At 32.9% G+C, this 20,937-nt stretch overlaps 1 protein-coding gene across 1 annotated transcript; it reads left to right on the top strand.

Annotated features, from left to right (window-relative positions):
* The first annotated feature begins 83 nt into the window (after window positions 1-83).
* LOC134277184 (tetratricopeptide repeat protein 21B-like) lies at window positions 84-20,890 on the top strand. The gene is made up of 37 exons (XM_062759476.1): window positions 84-230; window positions 1,692-1,821; window positions 2,834-2,944; window positions 3,118-3,182; window positions 3,983-4,081; window positions 4,898-4,980; window positions 5,404-5,589; window positions 5,853-5,937; window positions 6,027-6,125; window positions 7,434-7,626; window positions 7,898-7,995; window positions 8,107-8,214; window positions 8,325-8,417; window positions 8,555-8,684; window positions 8,971-9,128; window positions 9,417-9,537; window positions 9,820-9,926; window positions 10,170-10,408; window positions 10,699-10,771; window positions 10,948-11,058; window positions 11,256-11,311; window positions 13,536-13,621; window positions 14,687-14,813; window positions 15,052-15,117; window positions 15,394-15,496; window positions 15,685-15,795; window positions 15,884-15,965; window positions 16,067-16,217; window positions 16,584-16,739; window positions 17,174-17,240; window positions 17,405-17,530; window positions 19,229-19,336; window positions 19,717-19,770; window positions 19,991-20,047; window positions 20,158-20,278; window positions 20,454-20,521; window positions 20,622-20,890. Exons 1-37 carry the CDS (start codon window positions 204-206, stop codon window positions 20,697-20,699), a joined length of 3,933 nt encoding a protein of 1,310 aa, XP_062615460.1. The 5' UTR covers window positions 84-203; the 3' UTR covers window positions 20,700-20,890.
* Window positions 20,891-20,937: the final 47 nt, after the last annotated feature.

Here is a 20,937-nt window from a genome sequence, read left to right as displayed (position 1 = left end):
ATGAATATCATTTACAGCATTTAAAAAAAATGACTCCCAGATTATATCACTGTTCTTGAAAACGATCCCTTTCAGTTCTCTCAACGACGAAGTTGACCTACCGGAAGATAAACTTTTTCATGTCATGCGCAGAGAGAAATTCCCAAACAGCAACAGTTTTGCGGCAAAATAGGTCCTAGAAATCAGTCATTAAATCTGCCAGGATGGTAGACACAGATCCTACAATAATAGTATGTACATTCAAAAGACTGAAATAAATATTTTATCCAGAGAAAGTGGAAATCGACTTTCTTCCTTTGCGAAAAGTGATAATGTTATTTTAATTTCGAATTTCCTCAGTTTTTTTCTTCTATTTACAATTTTGCTTATAAAGATTTTATAAATATTGTTCGATTTGTTGATATTTCTGAAGGTAGTTTTTATATAACCCTTTTCTTTGTTTCAAAATAAAGAAATAAAAACATCTCTACTCAAGCTTTCGAAATGTAAAACATCACATTAGTCAGGTCCAGTACAATCACTAGATTTAGCTATGTAGGTAGAATTATTTATTCATTTATTTAGCTATTTCAATGCAACTTTTCAAAGTTTTTCTTTTTATTAAAAAGAGACAAAAAGTCGCAATTCAATGACTATTAATTATACCCCCCGCCTGAAAAGTGGGAGGGTATATACTATATAGTGATCGGGATTTCCGTCCATCCGTCCGTCTGTTACGCTTTATCTCTTATCCGCAACTCCTCTTATACTAATGAGTGAAATTTAATGAAACTTTCACAGAATCTTTATTACATATTGCCATTGTGCACCTCCTATTTTACTTTTTTATTCGACACGTATTTTAGGTTTCCCATAGCAAAACATGGACATTGCCATTATATGTTTACCTATGACGTCACATATAGAAGCTTCTGGATAACATTTGATAGGATGAGTTATTCCTTTTTACACATTACCGTAAAACAATATTTAGCAACACATGGACATTATGGGAGGTGGGGGTATCATTTAGTGAGCTCATTGCTCACAGTACCTCTAGTATTTATACTAGTGAGGTTTTAAAAAACAAGCCAAAGCAGAGATAGTTTATACATTGCTGCATTTGGACAATTTAGAGCAAAACATGTAATTTCATTGTTTGGATAACTGTCCTTTCTATTGTGTGGGGTGAGGCATGGCTGAGTATGATCACTTCACATTGTGCCACAGTGCAGAATAATTACCGACCTATTATCATGTTAACCAGAACTGGATTTCTTTGTCATTTCATTCCAGGAGTAACTGTTCTAGCTGTCATACATAGCCCCAAAACGTTCAGAACTTTGATTGCAATTGCGCAGAAAAAGACATTTCTTCAAGAGTGATTTTTTCATGAATTGTTTTCAGATGAGTTCAAAGTTGAAAATGATCACTGCATCAAATTGGGATTTTTCGCGCAACCTGAGAAAAATGTTTTTTATAGATATAAATTGATCTGGTAGCTAAATAAAGCTACCTCGGCTCAGGTAGGTAAATAAATCTAAGTAGGTAAATCAAGCTACGTAGCTAAATCTAGTGATTGTACCAGACCTGTTAGTCATTCAACATCTGAACTGTTCAACCCTTTTTTTTAAAATAAATTTTCCTTAAATTTTAAGTTATACATTAGATGTCTTGGTCTCTTGCAATTTTTCTGTACACATCTCTTCTAGGGAAAAATTTCCTACTACTGCAGGGAGAATTATTACTGTCACATGGAAAATGCAGCGGTCGAAGGCCTACAGAAGTTCAGTAATGACCCTGTCCTAAAGTTCTTTAGGGCATATGCAATTATTTTACAAGGTTTGTGATAATTTTCACACATTTCACTCCATTTTTACGTAATATGTTTAATAGTGTAACAACTGAACAAGTACATTGTTACGTTTCAGTACAGTGATCTGTTTAATTTGAAATCTAGACTGTGATTTCACATGATATCAGTTGCAAACTTCAAAAGTCTTATTGAAATTGAAATATGTGTATGTTTTGTAAAGTTGCAATTTAATTTTATTCAAATGAAGAGAATACACATTGAATTCATGTCATGAATGTCAGTTTCAATTGCTCTTCTGTTAGGGGTGACACGATACATGTCCTTCACAGTTCGATATGTATCGTAAAATTTGGTCTTGGTTCGTTTATTTTCGATACGATACATTTTGACAGATGGAAACAAATTCAACTGTTGTTTTATTCTTCTTTTTTCTTAATCTAGTCAAACAATTTAAAATTATTTTTTAAATTTGAAGTCCACAAAAATTTACATTTTTGAACTAATTATATGGAGGAGCATGTTTATACCTTATGCCAAACTTAATGGAATGACGATCCCGACCGAAAAAAAAAAACAAAAACGAAAATAGAGATTTTGTACCGTGTATCGAACCGAGAAAAAATACCGCGGTGAACCGTTTCACTCCTATCTTCTGTCTTCGAACTGCTACAAAATGTATCTCTATAAGGCACATATATTTTTTCATTGATTCCGCAAGAAGGCATCAATGTATTGATGCTGTACCAGTTATTTTAAGTGTTTTAGGTTTGTGGAAGTCTGATCTTGAAAGTTTGGGAACTGACTCCCTGTCTTTGTTTTAAATAATTAATGACTAATGTGTAGTTCAATATTAATTTCCTCTGTTCCAAACTTCCAATACATTAACATATGTAGAGATTGCTGTTGTCCTACACATGATTATAATAGTGCAGAGAAAAAAATTAATTTACATGATTTCTATACATTTACATGTACAGTTTACTTACCATCTAAATCAAATTGATAGATTTATAGATCTGTGAAAAAATATTGCTTTAGGTCGGGTTCAAGAAGGAATCCGGGAGCTTGATGTATTGAAAGACAAGAGAGATGTTAATATTTGCTCTACAATGGCTCTGATTTATGCACACAAGCACAGCCAATCTGTTGGTGAGTTTATTTATTGTAAATGAATATTGTAATTGTTTAATGATCATTGTATTTGTTAAACATCCATTTAAATCAGCAATACCATAGACAAGATCAAAGTTAATTTTCGTGTCATCAGGAAATATGCATTGTAGTTGGTTCTCTCTTCTGATTCACAGTCTTCTCTTTCGTAGATCGAGAGGCTGTTCAAGAGTTGGATGCCAAACTAAAGGAAGAGAGAAAACAAAGTGGAGAAATGGTGAGGAAGAAAAATACAGAATTCAAATAAAAATAGTCATTTATTTTAAATTTATTTTTAGATTCTTTTTTCTAATGAAATACTTAAACTGTGAAATCACTAATTTTCATGGGGGTTTTTGAATTAAGAGACCCAAGAATTCACTTCCACCACAAAATGTAAAATATGTCGTATACATAACTACTCTATAAATCTGCAACCACAAAATCTAATCCCATTTAAACCCATAGTTTTTCCTCAAACCACAAAATTTACCCCAGGAAAATATATGATTTTACAGTATTACATTTTGTAATTACAGACCTGTTTACTCTTGCGATTTCATCGTATTTTGTACGGATTTTTAGTTTAAAATATGTCTCACATTTTGCTATTATGAAAATACGGAAATCGGAAATACATTTGTTTGGAATTTAGCTGTTAGTTTTCATTATGATCTATCTTCGTTTCACGCCTTTGAATCACTAAAAAAGAGAAAAATTTAAAACACTGAAGTGATGTCGGGTTGCCAAAATGCTCTGGTATTGTAAAAGGACAAAGACCATGTTGTTAAACCAAGTTTTTGTAATCAGAAAAGCAGTTCTCTTTTAATGTTTGTAAAATCGATGGAAAGTTAAATCTTACTGGCAAATGCCAAATCGCACGGAGAAATTCAATCAAAAATACTGAGAGGCGAAGATATGGGTAAACAGGTCTGTAATTAATTTGTAGAGGTACTTATATAGAATGGAGTTAGGTACTTTTTCTTTATTTGCTATTTTGATTTCTGTTGGTATTTTACTCTTTTAATTCTATCAAAGGGTTTGTACTATGGAGGACTATTTCTGTTGCTAAATGGCAAACCAGACAAAGCCAGAGAATACATTGACAGAATGCTAAAAATGGCTACCACTAAAGAGGTAAGAAAAAAAAATGTTCACAAATGATTTGAAAAAAAAATCAATTGCATCAAATTTTTTTGGTACCCCTTTTACAATTTTATCCCATAGGGGCTTGTCTTCCGGATTGCTAAATGTAAAATAAATTTTAAAAATTTTGAATCTTCTTTAAATACACTTAAAAGTTGTTAAAATAAAGATCTAAACCATTAATTTATTTCGGTATCATGGCTCTGTCCCCTACAGTGATGATTTTCCTAAATGTTGATGTGATTGTCAGTCGTGAACACGCGTTTAATCAACAATAAACGGATACAATTTCTTCGATTTGAGCTCATCTCGCTGAATTGACCCAAAAAGAACGGAAGACAAGCCCCTATGTTTTATCCCTGTTAATTATCCCACTGCAACAAAGTTTGAGGCAGTAAAGTACATGTATAAACACAATTTTATGTGTGTGTTTGAGGGAGGGTGTGTGTGTGTTAGTTATGTACATGTAATTATAGTGATCAACGTGTGTAATGTCCAGTTGTTATGTAAAAGAGGAATTGTTTTATAATTTATAGAAGACAGACTTCACAGCATTTATAAAGTATTATGTAAGCCATCCATGTGTTCTGTTTTGATATTCCAAGTTCAGGTTTAAAAATTTGTAAATTTGTATTTCATTGTATGTTTTGCATGCAGTATTGCTTTGAAGTTTTTTAAGTAAATGATTCATTAGATGTTTAACATGATTTTCATTATAATGAGAGGTCATGTAGCAATTGTTCATTTATTCCGTGAAAATACATACACTTGCAAGAGATTTATAATTCTGAATTTGTATTCACATAGGGATTTGTTGCCAAAGGATGGGTTGAATTGTTGAGCGGCAGAGAGGCAAAGAAAGCAATTAAATATTTTGATGATGCCATTGGGTGAGTGAAATCAGAAAATACTTTTATACCATGTCCAGTGTTTTCTCTTGCATGGTATTTTCATCTCTAAAGGAAGAAGGAAAGTTTATCAGATAAATTAGACATTATATAAAGTTGACTTGTTTTGCAGTGTTATCTCCTTCAGTTTATTAACAAGGGATTTAAAGCTTAAGACAACAAGATTTTAGAGAGTTAATCCAATTTTTAATGATAAAGTTTCAATTTAACCTAGTCTCTGACACTTATTTTCAACTTCAGCTTAGCAAAAATTGGTGTATATGTGTACTATCACTTATTTTATGATATAGAGTTTGTTTTTAAAACTTTATTACAGAATGGATGGTTCTCGGGATATAAATGCGCTGGGAATCTACTTGTTGGTATTTAATCTTTTTTTTCCATCACAGGGTTTGTATTATGGAGGACTGTTTCTGCTTTTACAAAGGGAAAGGCAAAGTACCTGGAGTCGCGACACAATTTTACTGGTGCACTAGAACTAATTAATCAGCTGATTGTGACCTATCAGGGGTTCATGCCAGCCCTGATTGAGAAAATGAAACTACAGCTCAATCTTCAGGACTGGGACCAAGCCATTGAAACAGCTCAAAGGTATTTATAGTTACAGTTTTGTACAAAAATAATTTAGGAATTTCCAGTGATGAAACTTATGTGAACAGAACTTAAAGATATTTCTCAAATACTAGCATCTCAGCTTCAAAAAAGCTTATAAATGGCATAAGTTCGTAGTTTGAAAAACAGAAATTGAAGTAAACATTTACTTTCAAACTTTAATGATAGTGTCTTAAAACAATTAAATGACTATGTATTGTATGTCCAAAAGCTTGTATTGACTTTCTTCATTGTATTAATAGAGCATTGGATGCAGACCTTCACTGCACAGAAGCACTGAAGTACCAAGTTATCTACCTACTGGCCAGGGAGGGCAACTACTCTGAGGTCTGTACAGCATAAAAGATAGAACTCCAGCTATTATCTTTCACTGGAATTCTATTTTCTTAGGCTTATCTTGTGATTTATTATTGTAGGCCTCCAACAAGATAGGAGATGTTATATCAGCCCTAGATAGATTTGAACCACGCAGTGCTTTCCTTTACTACCACATGGCCCAGATATTTTGCAGAATGGTGAGTTGATAAATGTGAACACTGATTTTGGTAAACGGTTTTTATACCCCCCGCAAACGAAGTTTAGGGGGGGTATATTGGAATCACCATGTCCGTCTGTCCGTCTGTCTGTCTGTCTGTAGACGAGATTTTGTCCGGACCATTACTCAGAAACTATTGGAAGGATTTGTCTGAAAATTTGTACAAATATTAATCACCATATGAAGTTGTGCACCTGATATTTTCATCTTGATTAGATTATTATTTTGAATTTTACAGGTGTTTTTTCATTTTTATTTTGTGGTTTTATCCGGACTGTTTCTCAGAAACTATTGCAAGGATTAATCTGAAAATTTGTACACTTATTTTTCACCATATGAAGGTGTGCAATTGGAATTTTCAACTCTTTTTGTTCATTTTTTTGCATTTTACAGGTTTTATTTTTTATTTTAATTGACTTGTTCATTTTGGGCTCATGTATAAGGTTTTAGACATAGAATCTAGAATATCTGTACAAAAATTTTACAGCTTAAAACTACTTGTATAAACTTAAAAAAAGAAACATCATCAAGAGTTAAAAACAGTTTTTACATTGCACAGAAGATAATGTAATTTTATTTATCTCTTGGGAATAATGACTGGACATGCATCCAGTTAAAGATAAATTAATGAGTTTGGTGTAGGAAGTTGAACATTAAGGCATCTTATTATCAACCATGTGTAATCTCCTGGGAATCAGGCACAAGAATTAAAGATCTCTCTTCTCTTATTCTCTTAATTGTAATTTATTGTCTGTCAAAGCACTTCATTACTGGATGACCAGCTCTTTATTTTCAAATGAATCGATATAAAGTTCTCAAGATTAATTTGATTTTGTATAATATGATTTTTTTTTTCAACAATCAGTTTGCAGAGTGACATAACACATAATTGCAATATATTTTTTTAATGCAGAAATAAAAAAATTAAATAAAAAAAATAATGTTAAAATGGAATTACAATGTATTAGTATTGATGTTTCATTTGGTTGCACCTTTGTTTCATTCATTAAGAAACATGATGAGCAATTGTATTTCACTGCAAATTTTTGTAAGTAAATTGTGAACACCTCTAGATCCATAAAGTATTTTTGAATTGGCACCTTCTCTGAAAAACCCAGCGGGGGGTATTTGTCCCTATTGGACAGTTCTAGTTTTTTGCATTTTCATCTTTTATATATATCTATTAAACCCAGAAACTGGCATGGATACAAAAAAGAAAAAGAGAACTAACATTTTATTGCAGCAGGATGTTTCTCCCCTTATAATAAGTATACGTTTTTATTGGCAGTGTGGGAGGAATGCCCTGGTTCTACAGCAGACCTATACACTAGTGGAGCGATCTGTCCAGCAGGATCCAGAGAACACAGAGTATATAAACGAACTAGGCTTCCAGCTCCTCCTACAGGGAAAGGTCAAGGACGCCATGAAATGTTACAGGAACGCCATGAAAATCAACGACACCAGTGTTCAGTCTCTCACAGGTTTGTTTGATGACATAGAGGTTAAATCAGGCTGGGGTTGCCTTATTTCTGAAATTTCATCATTTTGGCTCGTCCTTACTGATAGACAGAAGTTCAAGAAAGCTTTGCATAGCGAAATGAGATAAAGCAAATTTTAGCTGTAACAAATCTAAAAAAAAAATTCGTTATATGCATTCAATTGTTTCACATATTGTAGTTTAGTGTATTGACTTTTCATTTCAAAAATGACAAGTTTATATATAAAAATTTAACCAATGTCCTTTCTGTACAGGTATCATTCGCTGTCAGCTGATCGAGAACCAGCTGGATGATGCGGCTCAACAGTTAGATTTCCTACAGGAAGTACAGCAGAGTATAGGAAGGACATCGGTAAGTGGTGCTCCCAAAAAAGGGAGACAACTCCTCTAGAGAATTTTAGAAGCAGCTCATGTATGGACATTCATTTAATCATCATGAAAAAGAAACTAAATTTCATTATAGGAACTGGCCTACCTGAGTGCTGCATTGGCTATAAAGAGAGGTGAAGGACCAGAGAAAGCCTACAAACTCTTGAATGAAGCAGTGGAGATTCATTTCTCAGCCCTAAAAGTAAGTCCACTGGAAGAAATTGGGAAAACTTTGTTTTGGTTTATATGATTAAATCAAGTACTAGTAACCTAAAGTGATGAAGTTTTATACAACCTTTCTATCCTTTATAGGGAAATCCCCTTGGTCCTCAGTACTTCCTCTTGCTCAATCCAGACTTTCTGCTCCAGATGATCAAAGACTTCTTAGTGTTTGCTCCCACACAAGTAAGTTTGCATGTTGGTAATTAAAAAATATGAATATGCAGGCGAAAAAGTCTAAATTTAAAAGGCAAAAAACCAAATAACTAGGATCCCTGATCAATGGCTTCAATTTTTAATAAATCAATTTATTGCTCTTACAGCCAATAAAGCAGGGTCAGCCCCCGGATCCACTCCTGAAGCGCTGTAATCAGGTACTGGAGGCCCTGACCCGGACTGTACCAGGACTTCTAGAGGCCCTGTACCTAATGGCCAAAGTCAGGTTCCTTCAAGGTATGCTATGAATTAAAACTTAAATGAAATGATAATTATGTACATTCTACTTACTCACCTAGTCCTTTTCGTGCTGGTCAGCACATAAAGACATTACCAGAGACATCCATGAAGGTCTGTCTTGTGTCCATCTCTGGATCTGCCCCATGTCCAGTTGTTCCTCTTTCATTTTATATTACAGTCTAAAAATGAACATATGAACATTGTTTAATACAAAAAAGAAATGATGTGATAACATAAACATATAAAAGCACCACTGATTTACATTTGTATATTCCTGTTGTAGGTGACATAGACGCGGCCCAGGGGACCCTGAATCACTGCCTGGAGATGGAGAACACGTACTCAGACGCCCACATCCTGATGGCTCAGATCCACCTCTACCAGAACAACTTTAAACTTGCCAACCAGTCACTGGAGGTCGGACTCAGCTACAACTTCGAGGTCAGTCAGTATGGAATTTATTCTGAGTGGAAGTCTGCAATCATAAAGTGAGGCCTTTATGTGAGGCAAAATGGTGAAAGAATTTTGTCAGAAGTAAAGTTTGTTCGGGGAGATTATGTTGAATTAACTGTCATGAATATCTTTAATTGTTGGCCAAGTAGAATAAAATGAGTCAATTGGATCTGGGAGAAATATACCTAGATTTATTTATTAAAATGAATGCATGCAAAACTGAACAGTTTTCATCAGAATGAAGTAGATGTTTTATTATTTAAATTTGATTGACAGGTGAGGGACCACCCCCTGTATCATCTGATTAAGGCTCGCATCCTGAAGAAGTCAGGAGATTCAGCGGAGGCTGTTAAAACTCTTCAAATGGCCATGGCTCTGCCAGGGGTCAAATCAGCTGGTGAGTTTTGATGTGAACTCAGTATAAAAACATGTGATGGCTCATGTTATATTGACCAGTTAGTTACAGTTACATTTCGTTGTCTTTTATTGATGAAAAAAAGTGAATATGAAGTGAATATAATGCTATGAATTATGAATGAAAAATGAAATATAATATGCAATGTTTTGAATGCAATATACAATTTATTTTGGACTTACATCTTGCTGGAAGGGAAATTAAAATTGAAAGATTCTTACTATGACTTAGAATGGCTTTGATTAGTGTGCATTGCATTAACAGGAAAGGGACAGATGCCAAAGAAGGGGAAGATGCTAGACATCAGTACAAATGACAGAGTGTCTGTGTACCTAGAACTGGCCGAGGCCCATACTTCTCTGGGAGAAACAGTAAGTAGTGGACAACAAGCCTCAAAGAAAAAAAATTAACCTAGCCCTATGTAAAATTAAATACATTTACATGGATGTTTTCTATAAGTATGTATAAAAGATGTGAGAAAAAAAATTATTTGTAGATTAAATTCCTAATTATCACTGAAAGAGATTAATTTTACTAAAAAAAAAAAAAAAAAAAAGAGTTAAGTACTCATGTAAAGACAGTTTAATATGGATCATATTAACCATCTCTAACAGCATGAGGCAGCTAAGGTAATGCAGGATGCCATTAACGATTTCGGCGGCACCGCTGAGGAGGTGAGAATCGCCATTGCTAACGCTGACCTATCCATCGCCAGAGGGGACGTGGAGATGGCCATCACGATGCTGCGGAACATCACGCCAGATCAGACATACTACGTCAAGTCCAGGGAGAAGCTGGCAGACATTTATCTCCATCACAAGAAAGACAAGAGGCTGTACACTGGCTGCTACAGGTATACTGAAACTTTCTAGTTTTTTTTTTTTTAAGAGTGTAAATTACTCAAAATTGTAGGTTTTCATTTTCCCCCCCAAAATGTTATTACATTCAAATCTCACTATCTGGAACTCAATTGAACTGAGTAAACATTTTGAGATATCCCATGATTTGAGATATCTAGGGTAAAATGCTCAAAGAATAAGTGGTTGGGACTTCCAAATCACTTTGACATACATGTATCTATGGTATTTGAGATATCAATGTTTGAGATCCCAAAGTTCAACTGTATTTTTTTTTATATTTCAGGGAGCTATATGACAAACAGCCCAATGTAGAGACAGCATTATTATTGGGTGATGCCTACATGAGTATTCAAGAGGTTGGTATCACAACAATAAAAGCTCATTTAGATTTACTTAACTTAATTTGATCAGCAAGTAGTCATATTTAGTATATGTGTACTGATATAAATTGCTGTAAAGAAGAATGTATAATGCACTTTCTACATGTAAGTACATCATGATTAGTTTTTATAGAGGATTTGTTTTGTTTCAGCCTGATAAAGCCATTGAGGTCTATGAGAGAGCAATGAAGAGCAATCCAAAAGAAACTCAGCTGGCCAGCAAGATTGGTCAAGCCCTGGTCAAGACTCACAACTATGGAAAGGTATGTTACATAGAAAAACATACTGATCATAACATAACTATTGAAAGATATTTAACAACAAACATACAATTCAGCTCTCAGTGTCTTATGGATCACTTTATAATATTCTTTCTTTAAATGTGTCTTTTGTTAGAATACTGTTGTGAATAAATGGTTGTGTGCATTTTGATATTATTTTGATAATTTAATGTTTGAAGGCAATAAACTACTATGAAGCTGCATTAAGAAACGGCAACAATCAAGGCTTTTTGAGGTAAGTTAATGTTTTATTGAATATGTAGCATTCCTGTGTAGCACTTATATAAATTTTATACCTGTCAAAACTATGTGTAAAACTGTTGAATTTAATGTATACTACATGTTTCAAGTCTCTTAACTGCTGTTTATATGTCTACAATACCTGTAACTCTCCATTTGTATGTAATCACCTGTATCTGTTTATGTTATAGGTAAAGTGGATTTACTTTTCATATATATATGTGTAAAGTGAGAGAAAATGAAAATATAATTGCTTTTGTTTGTTTCTAAAAGTTTTAAAAGATTTGTAAGGTAAAATCAAATCAGGGCACATATCAAATTTTTACACTGTTTTATGAAAGATGTGTCAATATTGTGTTCATCTGATGACACAAACTATCTCACTCTCAATATTATACTGAAATTTTCATCATAATTCAACTCATTAAAATATACATGTAATTAAATAATACTAATACCATTAAAAGGAGTAAAGATATTTTTGTAAGAATGAATAACTATAGATGTACGAGGGTCATTCAAAAAGTTCGTAGACTCTTTTATTTAATGTCAGATTATATCCAAATTTGGTACAAATATTTTGACAGCAGATTCAAATAATTTAAGTAAAAAAATTGGAATGTATCTTCATATTTGTTAAAATTACCAAGGATTTAGAACAGCAAAAATGGGGTCATGGAGCACCGTCCAAATTGAGTAATTTACTAATTTTCACTTTATAGTATTTACAACCACCCTCTGATAAATGGAGCTGAAACAAAATAAAATCTGCATGTTTAAGTAAAGTATTGCTGTATTAATTAAAATGAAACCAGGCTATGTAATATGTCACTCCATTTAAAAGATATCAGTTTCTAAATACATATGGACTGGATTAAAAAAAGCAAAAAAACCATGACGTTGTAGGACGTCACGGAGCATCAAGTAGCAATAAAATTGTACTTTACAATCGGGAAACTTCTTCTACAAGCTTAAAAAATCCGTATAAACCAGGATCTGTATGAAAAATAATCTGTGTATTTGTATTAAATGGAAAATACAATTTTTGAGTGGTAGCGAGTTTGAATCGGACGATGGATTGTCTGCAAAGAAACAGATTAAAGTTAAGAATATTGTCGAAAGAGTTAGGAACGTCATTGAACGTGATGTGTGCTTCATTGTTGCAGAATTAATAGAGTTACATGGTAAATTAAAGAATTTGAAAACAATGACATTCTTATTCAAGCTATATTTGTACAATTGTTCGCAAACTAGGTGTTAAGTGTTATGGATATGTTTTTTGAAAGGAGAAGACGCTACAAACCGTGTTTGAAATTAAGAAAATTAGTATAATTTTGACAAACTTTCTCAACGTTTTATTTGACGTTACAATGTTGGTTAACGTGCTCCGTGATAACAAAACATGTTGGTTTAAATATTGCCTAACAAGAGTTCTATTTAATCAAATGGAATGAAACTTCACACTTCGACAAAATAAATGTTTATGTTTACGAAAATGTGTTGATCTATAATCTTGTAATAATTATATGACGATGAGAAGCATTATCTACGTATTTTTTGAATGACCCTCGTATGCATATATTTTTAAGAAAAATGTATATAAGATTATTATTTTTTATTTTCAGCAGCTAAATGATTATTTTCAGGAGCTAAATGATATTAATTTATGATTATATTAACTTGTTCTAGTGCAACTAAACTGAAAAAGTACTATAAAGAAAGGTATAATCCTAAATTTGAGATTTTGAAGAGGAATTTTAATTTGTTGTTTCTTGATTACAGTTTCTTTCTTTAAAATAAAAAAAAAATAGAATTTCTGATTTCTGATTTTTCATGGACAGTCATCATTGATTTATGTTTTACTAACTTGTTTTTCACTTTCTGGGGATGTAAATTCAGAGTTGAAGTTTCACATACATGAGATAAAATATTTCTCTTTTGCATCAAACACTTTACAACAATAAAGTTACAATACATTTAAACAACATTATATGCTAAGAAGTACATGTATACATGTATAAAAAAAAAAAAAAAAAAAAAATATCAGGAATATATTATGCATATGATTTATCAAATGATTTCCAAACAAATGAGTATATTCCATTTATTACATGGCATTGTACATACATGTAATAGATAGTTATTTCAAATTAATTTACATTAACCAAGCAAAATTGTTCATCAGCTTATCATCATTTAATTTTTTTCTTTGTTTGTAGACATGACCTTGCCGAACTGTTGCTGAAATTACGCCAATACGACAAGGCAGAAAAGGTGCTGAAACAGTCCCTGGAAACAGAAGCAGGTGTGTTTCTCTATTCTTTATATCCTTATCTACTCACAAAGACTTGAAAATATCATGTATTAAACTCAATCTAATTAAAAAATCAGATGTTAGATCTGCTTGCATACTCGCTAGACTAATTTTTAACATCATCCCATAGAGGTTCACATCAGGGGTCAAATTCGGAACAGCTCGAGACTTATTTGCTTCAATAAATATATGATGATTTTCCAGGAGACAATTTGATTGGTTGATAGAATTTGACCTCTGACATGACCCTTTATGGGATATTGTTAGATGTTAGTGTAGCAAGTATGCGAGCGGATCTAACATCTAATTTTAATTATATTGCGTGTAACTGCTTGTAAGTTCATTTGGTGAAATACTTGCGTGAAAAATCATGGTAACATTGGTATCATCATTAAAAAGATGTTAAGGATAAACCTCTTGAGAGAGGTAAAAGTAAAGTCACCCCAGCTGATGACATGGAGGTGAAAATTAATGCTATTCTTGGGGACATTGAAAAAGAAAAGTATGCAGATGGTGAGGAAGTTGAAACATGTGTTGGAGAGAGAAAGAAAATTAACAGAAATAGAGAGGAAATGTCCAGAGTGAAATATCTGTCAGAGATGTGTAAGGCATTCAGGAGTTATCTGTTACAGAAGTTTGGATTCTGCATGCATGAACACCTGATGTTGATTTAGTTTCTTGTTTATGCTACATTTATTTGTACTAGGTGATTCTTAAATGATTTGAAGAAAATAGTTGTGTTCTTGTTTTTGTTGAAAACTGTTTGATTTTGCCTTATTTTTAGAATCGTGAATTGAACTGTTGATCAAGAAAGAATATTGTAAATGAGGATAGTAGAATTTATCACAGTTTTGCCATAATTTTCAAGAGAATACCTAGAATCGTATAGTTGGTTCATGTTTAATTTGTAAACTAAAGTGAAAGACTTTGAAGATTCTTCACCTCCTCCACTTTGATTCATGTTCATAAACTTGACCCAAGAAGAATAAAAAAAGAGATGTAGAAATTCTAATTTAAGTATAAGATGTAATGTAAATTTTGATTGTGATCTAACAGCTTCAGACCTGGACACGATGATGGAGCACACCCGACTGATGGTTCTACTGGCCAAAGTTTACCAGAAGGTGGACAGACTGGAGGATGCCATGACAGCTCTCACCAAGGCCAGGGACATGCAGGCCAGGTATGTCATCCAAATCATCCAAATGTCAGGGCTATGATATGTACCGAGATATCTTTTCATGGTTTAATTGAAAAACTGTCTAGTGAAAAAATGATGTCATTTGATTGGTTGTACATTGCACATGTATTGTGATTTGGATTTTGTAAGTATTGTCTTTTCATTAGCTTACACATAAAATTATCAGTAAAAGTCTTTTTATGGGCTGATGTTTGAAAAACTTGTTTCTTGCCTTGTGCAGGGTTCTGAAGAGAGTTCAGATAGAACAGCCAGATGCCATTGGTCAGCAGAAACAGCTGGCTTCAGAGTATGTACTCACCAAACACCAGGCCCCGGGGCCATAAAACGTTGTTGAGCTCACTTTTGATGTCAGTCTCACTTTTACAAAAGGAATTGATAATAACAAAGTGAGACTGAGATCAAAAGTGATCTTGTCTAAGTTTTATGGTCCCGGAGACTGAATTATATTTACTTTTTCTATCAATAGAATTACAACTGTGAGGATACATTTGTCTTGCCAATACATGTATTAGGTCTGTGCATAAGAAAATAATTTCTTAGTGTTTATATGATTCTTTTGTAGTATTTGTGTGACAATGGCCGAACAAGTGAGGGGACAGAGAGATTACGAGAAGGCCATCAAGTTCTACAAAGAAGCTTTAGTTTATAACGAGAATGATAGCAAGGTAATGTACCAAGGATACATGTAAATTCATCGATCAAGAAATGAAAGTCTTAAAATAGTGGGCAAGACATTATGGCTGATATCTGATTCTCAGTATCTTTTGAATCCATTATAGCTTATAGCAGGTGGAAATATTTTCATTGCTTGTCATTAAATTTTAATGATATATTTTTTATATCCATTTAATAGGTGATGTTGGATTTGGCTGGGTTGTATTTAATGACAGAAGATTTAGATTCATGCCAACATCAGCTAATGACTCTCCTGAAAAATGAGAAAGAAAATGATGCTGCAACAATTGTGAGTATAGGGTACCAGAACTTATGGGGATAAAGAAGTAGAGCATCTAGCCCCCCAAAATGTACAAATATTTCTTCTTTTCTGATAGATGTTGGCTGATCTTATGTTCAGAAAGAATGAATATGACTCAGCTGTTCACCATTTCCAACAACTGTTAACAGTTAAACCAGGTATTGTATTTAACAAATGTTCAGCCTCATTGGCATAAATATAGGATTTCAGAATGCCTCTCTCTTCCTCTGTGACTGATATATATTGTGTTTATTGACAGATAACTACGAGGCCTTGGCAGGGTTAGTAGACTTAATGAGGAGATCTGGAAAATTGGAGGAAGTCCCAAAATTCCTGGAAGCTGCAGAAAACGCCACAGGGCGGGCCTCCTTAGAGGCGGGATATAACTACTGTAAAGGACTTCATGAATGGTGAGGGAGTAGGAAAGTTGTAAATTTAAAACATTTGTGGGTACATGTGTACTATTTAAGCTAATGTAGATCATGAGTAGGTCTGTCTGTGTTTATATCTGTATGTGTTAATATGTTTATTGATTAAATAACACATGCCTTAAGATACAGGTACAACAACAAAAAAACAAATAACAAAATAAGTACAAGTACAGTACAGGTAAATACATTTTTAGATATCTTTGATTTGTTTACAGGCATGTCTTGTAAGCAGTAAGAAAATAAATTATGTATAATTTAAAAAATGAGCAACATATTGATTTCCCAGTAAGCTGGTTTTGAATTTCAACTTTGATGTGTCAAAGTCATTTTATCTTATGTTTCCAGGTACACTGGTAACCCTACTGCGGCCCTGAAGTCTTTTAACAAAGCCCGTAAAGACAATGAATGGGGAAATCTGTCTATCTACAACATGATTGAGATCTGTCTGAACCCTGACAATGATACACTGGGTGGAGAGGTGTTTGAAGACGAAGGAACGGGGTAAATAATCACTGAAATATAGTGTTGATTTCTAAAATACATTTATATGTGAGGAATTTATTATTGAGTAATGTATGTATTTTATTTTAATTTTATACTGCTGAAATACAAGTAAATTAAAATACATGTTTGTCCTCATTAACACCAACAGTCCATTCGCTCTTTCATATTCTGACATTTATGACAATTTTTTGCAGTCTATTGGCAAAATTCAGTTCTTGTGTATAATGAGGAATATACAGTATAGGAATGTATTTGTTACCATAAACTGACCTAAAACTGTATTTTGAAAGCTGGGAATTTTTTATATATCTTGATAGTTCCATTGCTCACATCATATGAAAGCTAAACTGTTCTTTGCTTTAACTGCTAAAGTACCTACATTATTTAAAAGTGGAACAATATCTATCAAATAATACAATTATTTTTCTCAGAGCTGTGGACAGAGACAAGATGGAGAGTGAACAGGTAGCTGTTAGAACCGCTGAAAAATTACTCAAGGTAATTCATTTAAATTGTCAGATTAATAGTTTAAAAGTATTCCGAACATTTAATTCATGTGATAAATGAAAGACATATTAAAGAGAGTGTGTGAATGCTTAGTGGATTCATCTTCCAGTTAGGAAAATTGATTTCAAAGTTAAATGATCTTTGTATGGTTGCAGGAAGTGAAGGCTAAGCCTGGGGACCTGAGACCCAAAATGTTGGAGAATATGGCTCTGATTGCCTCAAAACAGAAACAGAATGTGGAGAAAGCCCTGAATAACTTAATGGAAATCAGTGCTAATGAGGTCAGTATAGCAGGCGAAATCTGTACAACATATGAACAGAAGTTTCTTCTCGAGTATATACTAGTAATCTGCCCATGTGTGCTTAACTGAAAATGACAAAGGGTTGTTTTCTTGATGTATTAAAATTCAAGTAAAGCAAAGTGGAAAATAACTCCTGTAACACACTGTCTTTCTTTGAGAATATTAAGTGAAGATAGACTTTTTGTGGCGTCTTCTTAAATTAACTATATTTCATTTATATAAGGAGGTAGACATTTAATCCAGTCCTTATCATGTATCTTAAAATTTATGAAAACTTTTTGGTCCTTTCTTTAATATTGTTGCAAAAAAAAATCCACTTTGAAGTCCACATGAATACAAGACTTTTTGCTTAATAGATGTTATTTATAAGAAACTTGTCATGATGAGCTGTTGTTTTACTTAGCCTGACTCGGAAAATCCCACTACTGGTTCAGCGGTAGGTGTTTCCATGGTAACAGGGATAAACAAATTGATTTCTCGGTGTCGGGGGATGTTTTTGTTAGTTACCTCCTTTATTTTTAGAGCAGATTTATCAGCACCACCTCTTGGTTCATAGTTTGCACTGTCAACGTTCTATTAGTACTCATCAAGTTTTTATTTTTAAGTTGAATTTCACAATACATATGTATTTTATGGTGACATTTTTATAATTTGACCACTCAAACACTGCAAAGTACATGTCTGATCATAAAAAGTTGGGGAAATCAGTTCTATATACTGGGTACACAATGAAAGAAAATGTTTTTTGTTCATTTTTTTTATTTTTCCAAATGTATTTGAAATTTTGCAATTAACAGGAAATATGTTTTATAGGAAGACAGCTTTAATCTCTTTGCTGCATCAAGAATACTCCATTATATTCCACTGATATTTCATTTGATGATAAGACTGTTGTATTAAAGCAGACATTTAGTGTAATGGGAGTTGTATTAGATTGATTGTTAATGTTGTTCAATTTCTACATATACATATACATATGTAGTACTTTTGACAAAATTTAGAAACATTTATGTTCTGGAAACTCCATAACACTTCTTTTATTTGTAGATTAGAGTTAGCATGATACTTGTGTAGAATACTTTAAGTTTTAATGTTTAGAAGAATAATTAGTATTATATATGTACACATTTGGTAAATAACTGGTAAATAACTGAATAAGCATACATCATGGATATTTCATTTGCTTAGTATCGAAGGATTTCATTTAAGAAAAAAGTTATAATTTCAATCATAAATGTCATTCAACGTTTTGCATGCGCGCACACGTTCATACATATACAAGATTATCATGGCATGGTGGCTACACGATTAACATATTTTTATATACTTAAAAATCAAGAAATAAGGTATAATCATTTTGGGCATTAATGTCTTGCTTTTAAAATGATTAGAACACAGTGAAAGTTTAAATAGTTAGGCCTAGGATTTGTCGTTAAAGTTAGAATTTTAGATTTTATTAGAAAATAGCTAAAATACAGAGCAAATAATGGCTGTATTTGTAGTTTTCAATTCATCATTATCTTTATCAGATCACATCTTAGCAAACAGTGGTCTTTAAAAATCAAAAAAAGGTTTTACCTACTTCGTGACCTCGCGGACAAAAATACAAGGGTCAATAGTAAACACGTTGTATTATAGCATCTTCGCTCTTATAAATGTATTTTTTCTTTGACTCAGCGAGAACATGTAGGTGCTTTGTATGGAATAGCAGCAGCATACATGGTGCTGAAGCAGACACCCAGAGCCAGGAACCAGTTAAAGAGGATTGTTTCTTTTATATCTGTTGTCGTACCTCCTTTTTGCGAAAATTTTTACTGGACCATGCAGGTCCCTGAAAGAAAAGTTCAAATTGAGATATAACGTGTATAGTAACAAATTATTTTATTACAGAGTTCTGAAATTTCACAAAAGGGCCAAAATGAGATACTTTGTTGTCAGATACAGAGCAAATAATGGCTGTATTTGTAGTTTTCAGTGCAAACAGTTCAAAAAGGAACTTGTTGTATTATAGCATCATTGTTGTTTCATGGTGCTGAAGCATTTTGGTAATATTTCAAAAGAATAAGTTTTTTGTTGTCAGATACTAGTGTTCAAAAAGGAACTTTGGTTGTTTCGCCTAATTGATAATATTTCAAAAGAATAAGTTCTGAAATTTATTTTTATAGGATGCAGAAGATCTAGAAAAGGGTTGGCTGTTATTGGCAGACATCTATATACAGGTAAAAATGAAAGTATCTGGTAGTTTCAAACTTTCAGAAATATTTTTAAGACAACTGTTTGTAAATAAAATATGGATGTTTACCTGTTGAAACTAAGCTTTCACTAGCTTTTTGAACTAGCATACATTACTGATTACTAATCATGATAAACCCAGTGTATAAAGTCTTGTAAATGTTGGGATATTGCAGGATATAAAGACATGTATGTCTTTTCTTGTAGACTGGGAAATATGATATGGCCACAGAACTACTGAAAAGATGCCTTCAACACAATAGGGTTGGTTTAGCTTATATATATTTTTTTTTACGTAAAATCTGTGCAATTTTTACAAAAACAAGCATAGATGTCACTGTTCATTGTACATGTATATATTTTTTTTTACCCAGTCCTGTTGCAAGGCACATGAATATTTGGGGTATATTTTTGAGAAAGAACAGTCTTACAAGGATGCTGCCTCCAGTTATGAAATGGCCTGGAAATACGGAAATAAAAACAACCCCGTTATAGGTAACTTAGGATCAGCTTTATGAAAGTACAGTTAAATTTATTATCATGTGCTTTCTATATATTATGCTTTGTAGTAGAGTTGTCTTTTTTTAATTATATAAATATGTGCAAACAAATGCTGTCATTTCATCTCAGATTCATACATGTACACTGTATTGATTTTCCTTCATTTCAGGTTTTAAGTTGGCATTCAATTACCTGAAGGCAAAGAGATTTGTAGATGCAATTGATATTTGTCATCATGTAAGTACACAAAGGAATGATTTTTCTTTTTGAAATAAATCTACAAAAACACAATATTTAACAGATGATAAACGTTAACAAAAAATTATTTCTTCTTCAGGTTTTAGGTAATCATCCAAATTACCCCAAAATTAGGAAAGAAATTCTAGATAAAGCAAGAGCATCTCTACGTGTATAGCATCAAAGTGACCCAGATCTATTGACACAGACTGATGAATCACTTCCTGTCATGTGACTGATGACTCACTTTGTCATGTGACTGACACCATACTGTGATATGTAGAAATCTCATCCTGTATTCCGTCCAGTGGAAGAGAAACTAAATGTTGTGGATTTTTTTGTGATAGAAATAAATTATTTATTGACACTTTGATTTTTTCTTCAATTTTATTTACAAAGCTATGTTATTTGTGCTG

The sequence above is a fragment of the Saccostrea cucullata genome, unplaced genomic scaffold (assembly GCF_032062105.1).
Source record: "Saccostrea cucullata isolate Sc308-1 unplaced genomic scaffold, CSIRO_AGI_Scuc_v1 ctg107, whole genome shotgun sequence".
In the NCBI taxonomy this organism is placed as follows: domain Eukaryota; kingdom Metazoa; phylum Mollusca; class Bivalvia; order Ostreida; family Ostreidae; genus Saccostrea; species Saccostrea cuccullata.
Note: the sequence above shows the minus strand (reverse complement) of the source record. Positions and strands in the feature narration are given on the sequence as shown.

Bases quoted from the DNA above. Each gene is read 5' to 3' on its own strand.
- LOC134277184 (XM_062759476.1), top strand. From the start codon at position 204: ATGGTAGACACAGATCCTACAATAATA. The intron at 5,938-6,026 runs GTCTGTACAGCA...TTATTATTGTAG, and splicing joins GGGAGGGCAACTACTCTGAG to GCCTCCAACAAGATAGGAGA. The intron at 16,218-16,583 runs GTGAGGGAGTAG...TTATGTTTCCAG, and splicing joins TGTAAAGGACTTCATGAATG to GTACACTGGTAACCCTACTG.